The sequence below is a fragment of the Heteronotia binoei genome, chromosome 21 (assembly GCF_032191835.1).
Source record: "Heteronotia binoei isolate CCM8104 ecotype False Entrance Well chromosome 21, APGP_CSIRO_Hbin_v1, whole genome shotgun sequence".
NCBI lineage: Eukaryota > Metazoa > Chordata > Lepidosauria > Squamata > Gekkonidae > Heteronotia > Heteronotia binoei.
Window position 1 is genome coordinate 8,327,452 of NC_083243.1, and position 11,158 is coordinate 8,338,609.

General features: G+C 50.9%; 1 protein-coding gene across 1 annotated transcript in view; it reads left to right on the plus strand.

The window, feature by feature from the left end:
• The window catches only part of ERO1A (endoplasmic reticulum oxidoreductase 1 alpha), a 61,143-nt gene extending 51,961 nt beyond the window's left edge, over positions 1-9,182 (plus strand). The window contains 3 exon segments of the mRNA XM_060262569.1: positions 4,016-4,102; positions 6,754-6,887; positions 9,078-9,182. Of these exon segments, the coding sequence (XP_060118552.1) occupies positions 4,016-4,102; positions 6,754-6,887; positions 9,078-9,138 (282 nt within the window). The 3' untranslated portion in view covers positions 9,139-9,182.
• The last annotated feature ends 1,976 nt before the right edge of the window (positions 9,183-11,158 follow it).

Sequence of the window (11,158 nt, forward strand, 5' to 3'; positions counted from 1 at the left end):
ATATTTTTGCTGTCCACTGTGTAGCCACTTGCTTTTCTTCAGTTTCATGAAGACAGCAGGGTTATCTGTCCCTGGGCCTTGGCAAGAATATATAAGATGATGGATCGTAACAACCGCGACTGATGATTGTGCGCTGTAAACTTGGCTATAAACTTAACGCTGTGGTTTTTAGGTTAAGGACACAAACATTCATCGCAGCATATAATTGTGGCATGTAATACCATAGAGCCCACCCTCCAAAGCGGCCATGTTGCCCAGGGGAACCAATCTCTTGTCACCTGGAGATCAGTTGTAATCCCAGGAGATCTCCAGCCGGCACCTGTAGGTTGAGCAAAACGTGAGGAGGCTGTGACGCAATATACTTTGTAAACCATAATTACAACTAGTAGTTCACAGCTTAATTTAGAAGAAGAAGATGATGTTGGATTTATATCCCGCCCTTCACTCCGAAAAGTCTCAGAGTGGCTCACAATCTCCTTTCCCTTCCTCCCCCACAACAGACACCCTGTGAGGTAGAGGAAGATATTGGATTTATATCCCTCCCTCCACTCTGAAGAGTCTCAGAGCAGCTCACAATCTCCTTTCCCTTCCTCCCCCACATCAGACACCCTGTGAGGTAGAGGAAGATATTGGATTTATATCTCGCCCTCCACTCCGAAGAGACTCAGAGCAGCTCACAATCTCCTTTCCCTTCCTCCCCCACAACAGGCACCCTGTGAGGTAGATGAAGATATTGGATTTATATCTCGCCCTCCACTCCGAAGAGACTCAGAGCAGCTCACAATCTCCTTTCCCTTCCTCCCCCACAACAGGCACCCTGTGAGGTAGAGGAAGATATTGGATTTATATCCCTCCCTCCACTCTGAAGAGTCTCAGAGCGGCTCACAATCTCCTTTACCTTCCTCCCCCACAACAGGCACCCTGTGAGGTAGATGAAGATATTGGATTTATATCTCGCCCTCCACTCCGAAGAGACTCAGAGCAGCTCACAATCTCCTTTCCCTTCCTCCCCCACAACAGACACCCTGTGAGGTAGATGAAGATATTGGATTTATATCCCACTCTCCACTCCAAAGAGTCTCAGAGTGGCTCACAATCTCCTTTCCCTTCCTTCCCCACAACAGGCAACCTGTGAGGTAGATGAAGATACTGGATTTACATCCCGCCCTCCACTCTGAAGAGTCTCAGAGTGGCTCACAATCTCCTTTCCCTTCCTTCCCCACAACAGGCAACTTGTGAGGTGGGTGGGGCTGAGAGGGCTCTCCCAGCAGCTGCCCTTCCAAGGACAGAGTCTCCAAGCGGCCTACAATCTCCTTTCCCTTCCTCCCCCACAACAGACACCCTGTGAGGTGGGTGGGGCTGAGAGGGCTCTCACAGCAGCTGCCCTTCCAAGGACAGAGTCTCCAAGCGGCCTACAATCTCCTTTCCCTTCGTCCCCCACAACAGACACCCTGTGAGGTGGGTGGGGCTGAGAGGGCTCTCCCAGCAGCTGCCCTTTCAAGGACAGAGTCTCCAAGCGGCCTACAATCTCCTTTCCCTTCCTTCCTCACAACAGACACCCTGTGAGGTGGGTGGGGCTGAGAGGGCTCTCACAGCAGCTGCCCTTTCAAGGACAGAGCAAAGAACAATGGCAGCACAATATATAGAATACAAAAATATCAAAAATATTGTGCAAGAACACTCACTTTTGACTAGTATATACAAAATTAAGAAAATTATATTATCATATAATAACCAGACTACAAAAGTAGGCCGCTAATGAAGATACCAAAATGGGCGTTTGAGAGAGAACTTGGCTGGAACTTTCAGTTGGCTTACGAGGAAGCTGCAGGAGCAGTGGAATGCAATCAAAGCCGGCGTTTGCGTGAAGGGAAGAATTTCTCCTTCAGAAGTCAACAAACAACGGAGGGACTCCTGTGGAACTTTATTGTTGAGTCTTAGTACTCTGTTTGGAAAATTAAGAGACTGTGTGGGGTCCTCCCTGAAATACTGTATTTGAGACTCTTGTTTATCTTTAATTTCTACTGTATGAATATGAACGTATGCCTACTTTTGTAGGCTGGTTATTATATGATAATATAATTTTCTTAATTTTGTATATACTAGTCAAGAGTGAGTCTTCTTACACAATATTTTTGATATTTTTGCTTTCAAGGACAGAGGCTCAGAGCGGCCTACAATCTCCTTTCCCTTCCTTCCCCACAACAGACACCCTGTGAGATGGGTGGGGCTGGAGAGGGCTCTCCCAGCAGCTGCCCTTTCAAGGACCGAGTCTCAGAGCGGCCTACAATCTCCTTTCCCTTCCTCCCCCACAACAGACACCCTGTGGGGTGGGTGGGGCTGGAGAGGGCTCTCACAGCAGCTGCCCTTTCAAGGACAGTCTCAGAGCGGCCTACAATCTCCTTTCCCTTCCTCCCCCACAACAGACACCCTGTGAGGTAGGTGGGGCTGAGAGGGCTCTCACAGCAGCTGCCCTTTCAAGGACAGAGTCTCAGAGCGGCCTACAATCTCCTTTCCCTTCCTCCCTCACAACAGACACCCTGTGAGGTGGGTGGGGCTGGAGAGGGCTCTCACAGCAGCTGCCCTTCCAAGGACAGATTCTCAGAGCGGCCTACAATCTCCTTTCCCTTCCTCCCCCACAACAGACACCCTGTGAGGTGGGTGAGGCTGAGAGGGCTCTCCTAGCAGCTGCCTTTCCAAGGATAGAGTCTCCAAGCGGTCTGCAATCTCCTTTTCCTTCCTCCCCCACAACAGACACCCTGTGAGGTGTATGGGGCTGGAGAGGGCTCTCCCAGCAGCTGCCTTTCCAAGGACAGAGTCTCCGAGCGGTCTGCAATCTCCTTTTCCTTCCTCCCCCACAACAGACACCCTGTGAGGTGTATGGGGCTGGAGAGGGCTCTCCCAGCAGCTGTCCTTTCAAGGACAGAGTCTCCAAGTGACCTACAATCTCCTTTCCCTTCCTCCCCCACAACAGACACCCTGTGAGGTGTGTGGGGCTGGAGAGGGCTCTCCCAGCAGCTGCCCTTTCAAGGCCAACCTCTGCCAGAGCGATGGCTCACCCAAGGCCGTTCCAGCAGGTGCAGGTGGAGAAGTGGGGAATCAAACCCAGTTCTCCCAGATAAGAGTCCACACACTTACCCACTACACCAAACTGACTCTCCTTACACACACACTGAAATTACACACACTCCAAAAGCATTATATAGGTGCTTCACCGCACGATAAACGGCATTTAAAGAGAAAGCTTTTTAATAACAATTACTTCTGAGTTCAACATGCAAAGTTTACCGAGTTTTGGACAGCAGTTACTTCTGTGTTCCACAAGCAAGGATTGCAGTATACGCGACCGACAAAGACAACAGTTGTTGAATTGAATGTAGTCTTAGAAGAATGAATCAAGTTGTTTTTCTGTCAATTATCATGTGTATATATTTAGAAACGTGGCAATACACTTCCTAGGCTCCTGCCTTTGTGTGTTTCGAATGTCGTCTTCTTTCACCATGCAATTATGTCTCTGGAACCAAGGTTCATAGCATTATATGGAAATCAGTTCCAGCATTTACACAGGCAAAATGGTTCTGCTTGTAGGTTGGCCGTCCTGCTTGGCGACAAGAAGCAGAAAGGGATGTTGTGGTAAAAAAAAGGCTGCCATCTAAGCAGGGCTGGGAAAATCCAAACTTTCCCAGCCACAGGGCGACCGCTCGGACTTTCCTAAGATCGCCTTCAAAACTTTGGATTGCAGCAGGTTTGGGAAAAATTGGAGAAAAGCCAGGGGGGACCCCGGGTCATGAACGAATGCACCACAAATCTGCGAGGAAGCAGGGAAGAAAACCCACACACTTTCTAACAGCATTGAGAATGGGGCGAGTAACCCACGAGGAAACACCCCAAGACACTGCTCTGTAACCTGCTCTATCTCTCATACATCTCAACAGCCCATTCGTTAGCTTTCAGTAATAAAGAAGCAGTCCTCTTTCTCACGAACTTTTTTCATTTCCCCCCCCCCCCCTTCCAGGAGGAGTTTAGGCTCCATTTTAAGAACATTTCAAGGATTATGGACTGCGTGGGATGCATAAAATGTCGCCTCTGGGGGAAGCTACAAGTAAGGAAACTGTTTGGTCTTTTCAAGCAGAGAAGTGGCCAGGTTTGCAGATGACACTAAATTGTTCAGGGTGGTGAGAACCAGAGAGGATTGTGAGGCGCTCCAAAGGGATCTGCTGAGGCTGGGTGAGTGGGCGTCAACGTGGCAGATGAGGTTCAATGTGGCCAAGTGCAAAGCAATGCACATTGGGGCCAAAAATCCTAGCTACAAATACAAGTTGATGGGGTGTGAACTGGCAGAGACTGACCAAGAGAGAGATCATGGGGTCGTGATAGATAACTCACTGAATATGTCAAGACGGTGTGCGATTGCAATAAAAAAGGCCAAGCCATGCTGGGAATTATTAGGAAGGGAACTGAAAACAAATCAGCCAGTATCATAATGCCCCTGTATAAATCAATGGTGTGGTCTCATTTGAAGTACTGTGTACAATTCTGGTCACCGCACCTCAAAAAGGATATTATAGCATTAGAAAAAGGGCAGAAAAGGGCAACTAGAATGATTAAAGGTTTGGAACACTTTCCCTATGAAGAAAGGTTGAAACGCTTGGGGCTCTTTAGCTTGGAGAAACGTCGACTATGGGGTGACATGCTAGAGGTTTACAAGATTATGCATGGGATGGAGAAAGTAGAGAAAGAAATACTTTTCTCCCTTTCTCACAATACAAGAACTCGTGGGCATTCAATGAAATTGCTGAGCAGAAAGGTTAAAATGGATAGAAGGAAGTATTTCTTCACCCAAAGGGTGATTAACATGTGGAATTCACTGCCACAGAAGGTGGTGGCAGCTACAAGCATAGCCAGCTTCAAGAGGGGGTTAGATAAAAATATGGAGCAGAAGTCCATCAGTGGCTATTATCCACAGTGTGTGTGTGTGTGTGTGTGTATATATTTGGCCACTGTGTAACACAGAGTGTTGGACTGGATGGGCCACTGGCCTGATCCAACATGGCTTCTCTACCATTCTTAAGTGACACAGAGTGTTGGACTGGATGGACCACTGGCCTGATCCAACATGGCTTCTCTTATGTTCTTCTGTGACACAGAGTGTTGGACTGGATGGACCACTGGCCTGATCCAACATGGCTTCTCTTATGTTCTTACGTGACACGGAGTGTTGGACTGGAGGGGCCACTGGCCTGATCCAACATGGCTTCTCTTATGTTCTTCTGTGACACAGAGTGTTGGACTGGATGGGCCACTGGCCTGATCCATCATGGCTTCTCTTATGTTCTTACGTGACACAGAGTGTTGGACTGGATGGGCCACTGGCCTGATCCAACATGGCTTCTCTTATGTTCTTCTGTGACACAGAGTGTTGGACTGGATGGGCCACTGGCCTGATCCATCATGGCTTCTCTTATGTTCTTACGTGACACAGAGTGTTGGACTGGAGGGGCCATTGGCCTGATCCAACATGGCTTCTCTAATGTTCTTATGAGACACAGAGTGTTGGACTGGATGGGCCATTGGCCTGATCCAACATGGCTTCTCTTATGTTCTTATGTTTTCACTGCAAGGATTTTTGTAGAGCTGGCTGTATGTGAGTCTTGAACACTCTTCACCCGAACCTGGTTGTTGCAAAAAAATGATGTTTAGCTGTGTAGAAAAAAGCTTGAGTTTACGAATCAATTTGGATGTCTTCCTGGTCTGATACATGAGGGCGCCCCACCACCTCCACTGCAACCCCCCCGCCCACCCCCCCAAGATGCTAGTTAATACGGGGGTCAGTCCACCAGAAAGGTCTACTGCACAGACCTTGGTGAACTGCCGTGCATGCGCTTGTACAGTTCTCAGGCATTTCAGGAGGTGTTGCAAAGTCCCTCGCAGCTGCCAGTGGGGGACTTTTTCTCTCTTTCGCGCGGTGCAATGTTGTCACCCGGAAGTGACATATTGCGCTGGGCACGTCATGCAGCATGCTGGTTTGAGAGCCAGTTTCGTGTAGCGGTGATGCGTGCGGGCTCTTATCTGGGAGAACTGGGTTTGATTCCCCACTCCTCCACTTGCAGCTGCTGTGAAGTTGTCCTTGAAAGGGCAGCTTCTGTCAGAGCTCTCTCAGCCCCACCCACCTCACAAGGGTGTCTGTTGTGGGGGAGGAAGGGAAAGGAGGTTATAAGATGCTCTGAGACTCTTGAGTGGAGGGCGAGATATAAATCCAATATCTTCATCTACCTCACAGGGTGTCTGTTGTGGGGGAGGAAGGGAAAGGAGATTGTAAGACGCTCTGAGACTCTTCGGAGTGGAGGGTGAGATATAAATCCAATTTCTTCTTCTTTTGCCTGAGCAAAGAGAAGAGCTGTAGCTTGGCGCCTCAATGCCAATAGGGTGGGCACTGGGTGGGTCTCAAGGGGAAAAGATGATGATATTGGATTTATATCCCGCCCTTCACTCTGAATCTCAGAGCCATCTACAATCTCCTTTGCCTTCCTTCTCCTCAACAGACACCATGTGAGGTGGGTGTTGCTGAAAGAGCTCTGACACAAGCTGCCCTTTCAAGGACAGCTCTGCGAGAGCTATGGCTAAATCAAGGCCGTTTGAGCAGCTGCGAGTGGAGGAGTGGGGGAATCAAGCCCCAAAGGGCATTCCAAATTCTTTTGGGAATCACCGTGTGCGGGTAGACTTAAAGCTGCATTTTGTCTATGCTGCCTGTAGACCCAGGGTTTGGGAACCGCGCTGAAGATCCTGTTTTCCGAACGCCAAATTGAAAACATGCCTGAGAGAGGCCCTTCTCCCTCGTTCCATCTAACAAGACAGGAAATCGTAGCCCTCTTCAATGCTTTCGGAAGGTGAGTCGTAGTTTTCTCTCTAGTCAGATGTATTTTTAGGTATTGCTTTCCTCCTCATACTTAGACTCAGTTCAGGCATTAAACCAAACCATAGTTTGTGTTAACTATAAACTGGAACTCAAACTGTGGATGCGGCAGAGTTCCCTCTAAGCTGAGTGGGCGGGAGCTAGCTCACAGATTTTTAGCCTCCAGCTCACATATTTTTGTCTTAGCTCAGGAAGGATGACCCCAGAACACACTAATTTATGCAGGAGTTCAGAACTTTAATGCCAGTATCTCATATGAACATATGAAGCTGCCTTCTACTGAATCAGACCCTGGGTCCATCAAAGTCAGTATTGTCTTCTCAGACTGGCAGCGGCTCTCCAGGGTCTCAAGCTGAGGTTTTTCACACCTATTTGCCTGGACCCCTTTTTTGGAGATGCCGGAGATTGAACCTGGGACCTTCTGCTTCCCAAGCAGATGCTCTGCCACTGAGCCACCGTCCCTCCCCTGCTCTCCAGGGTCTCAAGCTGGGGTTTTTCACACCTATTTGCCTGGACCCTTTTTAGTTGGAGATGCCGGGGATTGAACCTGGGACCTTCTGCTTCCCAAGCAGATGCTCTACCACTGAGCCACCGTTCCTCCCAGTAGCAGTCTGATGTCTTCCAGGCCCAGCTTCCAGAGAGAAGAGACCCCTGCTCTTCAGAGCAAGTGCTTTTACTAATCCTTTGACTCCACCCACTTTACATTACTCTCCACCCCTTGTTACCTGGTCCTATTCTCCCCAGGAAGCCTTTCTTCTGGTAGGCATTCTGGGGAACCCCCCAAGCATTTTGGGAAATCTCCAGCTCATTCCTGGAGATAGTCTCTGGGGCTGGTCTGCCATTGCCTCACAACTTTCATGCCAGTAGCTCACAAAATAGAATCTTTGCTCACAAGACTTTGCAGCTTAGAGGGAACCTTGACCACAGGTAAACCTGTGGTGTAGACCGGGCTAGCCGACCTTGTGGGTTGGGAGCCACGTGTGGCTTTTTCGCACGTTTTGTGGGGCTTTCAAAGCTCCCACGGTCCCATTGGCCGGCTTTGGAAAAGGCATTTGTCTCTAAATCACTGCAGTACGGTGGTCTGAACTCTCTGCTCACGACCTGAGTTCGATTCCGGCGGAAGCTGGATTCAGGTAGCCGGCCCAAGGTTGACTCAGCCTTCCATCCTTCCGAGATCGGTTAAATGAGTACCCAGCTTGCTGGGGGGGAAAGTGTAAAAAGACTGGGGAAGGCAATGGCAAACCACCCCGTCAAAAGTCTGCCGTTAAAACGTTATGAAAGCAATGGCACCCCAGAGTCGGGAACGACTGGTGCTTGCACAGGGGACCTTTCCTTTTAGCAGCCCCGTGGTGCAGAGTGGTAAAGCTGCAGTAGTGCAGTCCGAACCCCCTGCTCACGACCTGAGTTCGATTCCGTCAGAAGCTGGATTCAGGTAGCCGGCTCGAGGTCGACTCATCCTTCCATCCTTCCGAGGTGGGTAAAATGAGTCCCCAGCTTGCTGGGGGGAAAGCGTAGATGACCGGGGAAGGCAATGGCAAACCACCCCGTAAAAAGTCTGCCGTTAAAAGGTTGTGAAAGCAAGGTCACCCCAGAGTCGGAAACGACTGGTGCTTGCACAGGGGACCTTTCCTTTCCTTTTCCTAAGATTAAAAGAGCCCCGTGGCGCAGAGTGGTAAAGCTGCAGTCAGAACTCTCTGCTCACAACCTGAGTTCGATCCCCGGCGGAAGCTGGGTTTTCAGCTCACCAGCTCGAGGTTGACTCAGCCTTCCATCCTTCTGAGGTCGGTAAAATGTGTACTCAGTTTGCTGGGGGTGGTGGTGGAAGCGTAGAGGGCTGGGGAAGGCAATGGCAAACCACCCCGTCAAAAGTCTGCCGTGAAAACGTTGTGAGAGCAACGTCACCCCAGAGTCGGAAACGACTGGGGCTTGCCCAGGGGACCTTTCCTTTTCCTTTCCACTTCTCCAAGCCGAGCCAGCTAGAGGATTGAAAAATACAACTCGCTTAATGTAAGAGCCATATTGAATAAGATGCTTGGGGGCCGCAAGGAAGGAAGGAAGGAAGGCGGGCATATAAATGGGGGGGGGGGAGAGGTGGAAAGAAAGCAACCACTTGCCTCTCGCAAATCCTCTTTCTGTTTCCTCCCCCACCCCCTTTCCGACGCAGGATTTCAACCAGCGTTAAAGAGCTGGAAAACTTCAGGGATCTCTTGCAAAGCCTGCAGTGAGGATGACGCTCAGGGCAGTTTGTGCTGCTTCAACCACCAGGGACACGCGGCAAGATTCGCATTCTGGGACCGCAACACCTGGCATGGGATGCTGACCTCCGTGTGGGGCGTGGAGATCCCCCCGTCCCCGGAACAGTGTTTGATTCCCAGCCTACAGGAATCCGAGCCCTAGGAGGAAATGGCTGCTTTGGAGGGTGGACTCTGTGCCGTTGGCGGGAACAAGCTTCCTCCCTAAATCTCCCCCCTCCCCCTCCAAATCTGCAGAAATTTTCTACACCAGCCAAGTGCATAGGGGTGTGGGGGGGGGGGCGGTTTACGGACTGTCTTCGTGTGCGCACGGCAATGACGTCGCTCACAAGTGATGTCATCGTGTCACCGGGGTCGCGCGCCGGCCGCTCTTTGTGCTTCCAGGAAAAAAAAACCTCTATGGTTTTTCCAGACGCGCTTAACAATTTGGGAGGGAAAACTCTACGGTACAATAGGAACCATAGAGTTTCCCCTCCCCAATTGCTAGAGAGGCTGGGGAAACCATAGAGTTTTCAGGGAAGCTCCTAGAGCGGCTGGAGCTTGATGTCGCCGACACGATGCCGTCACTGCGAATGATGTCATCGGGCCAGCGGGTTGGGAACCTCCGGGGCGGGGGAAATCCCGCCCGGCCCAGGAACTTGGCAACCTGGGGGAGGGAGGGGGGTGTTCCATCCTGCTTAATGCCTTTATTGAACTGCAGAAGGGTCTTGCTGGATCCAAACAAGAATGCAAGGAACCAGCAGGTACGAGGCAGGCGGGACCCAGCGGTAGACCACCCTCTGTTCTAGGAGGTGCTGGAGTGTCCTGAAGGGACTGCGGATCAGTTCTTTTGTCGAAGACCAATTGCTTCCCCCCCCCCCCCCCCCACATTCGTCCCTCCTTGGGAATTGCAACTCAGGTGTGCCTTCAAGGGCAAAGGAAGCCCAGGGATCACAAACAACTCTGAAACATGGACTGGTCTTGGGATTGGTGGTGGCCCCTGCAGAAGGAACATTGGCTCGTTTCCCAGCATTTGAGAACCTTTTTCCAGTTGCCACTCAGGGGACAAGCAATGAGGCGGGGCCAGTTCTCTGCCCCGGCCACCCAAGAGTGGCACGGAGAAGATGTTGCTGACGTCCTGTAAGAACTCAGCTTGTGCCTGTGGCTCAGGAGGCCATTAGCTTGCCTTCCCAGGCTTGCCGTGGGGCTGCTTTGACCTACCCAGGCCCTTCCGGAAGGGTAGTTTGGCTGCTTTCTTCTGCCGTTCCTTTCAGTTTCCAAATCTGCCTTGACCACTTGCGATTTGTGGCTGCACGGCCCTTTAGTCTGGATTCTTTTTTTGTTGTTCAGTCGCACAGTCGAGTCCGACTCTTTGCAACCCCACGGACAAAGCCATACCAGGCCCTCCTGTCTTCCACCATCCTCCGAAGTCTGCTCAAATTCGTGTTTGTTACATCAGTAACGCTGTCCAGCCATCTACTCTTTTGCCGTCCCCTTCTTCTTTTGCCTTCTGTCTTTCCCAGCATCAGGGTCTTCTCCAGGGAGGGCTCCCTTCTCATTGGGTGGCCAAACCCCTACCACTTTCTGCCTGTTTTTCAGCGATTTATAAGTCTCAGAACCAGTTTGGTGTGGTGGTTAAGTGTGCGGAATCTTATCTGGGAGAACCGGGTTTGATTCCCCACTCCTCCATTTGCAGCTGCTGGAATGGCCTTGGGTCTGCCATAGCTCTGGCAGAGGTTGTCCTTGAAAGGGCAGCTGCTGGGAGAGCCCTCTCCAGTTCCACCCACCTCACAGGGTGTCTGTTGTGGGGGAGGAAGGGAAAGGAGATTATAGGCCGCTCTGAGACTCTGTCCTTGAAAGGGCAGCTGCTGGGAGAGCCCTCTCCAGCCCCACCCACCTCACAGGGTGTCTGTTGTGGGGGAGGAAGGGAAAGGAGATTGTAGGCCGCTCTGAGCCTCTGTCCTTGAAAGGGCAGCTGCTGGGAGAGCCCTCTCCAGCCCCACCCACCTCACAG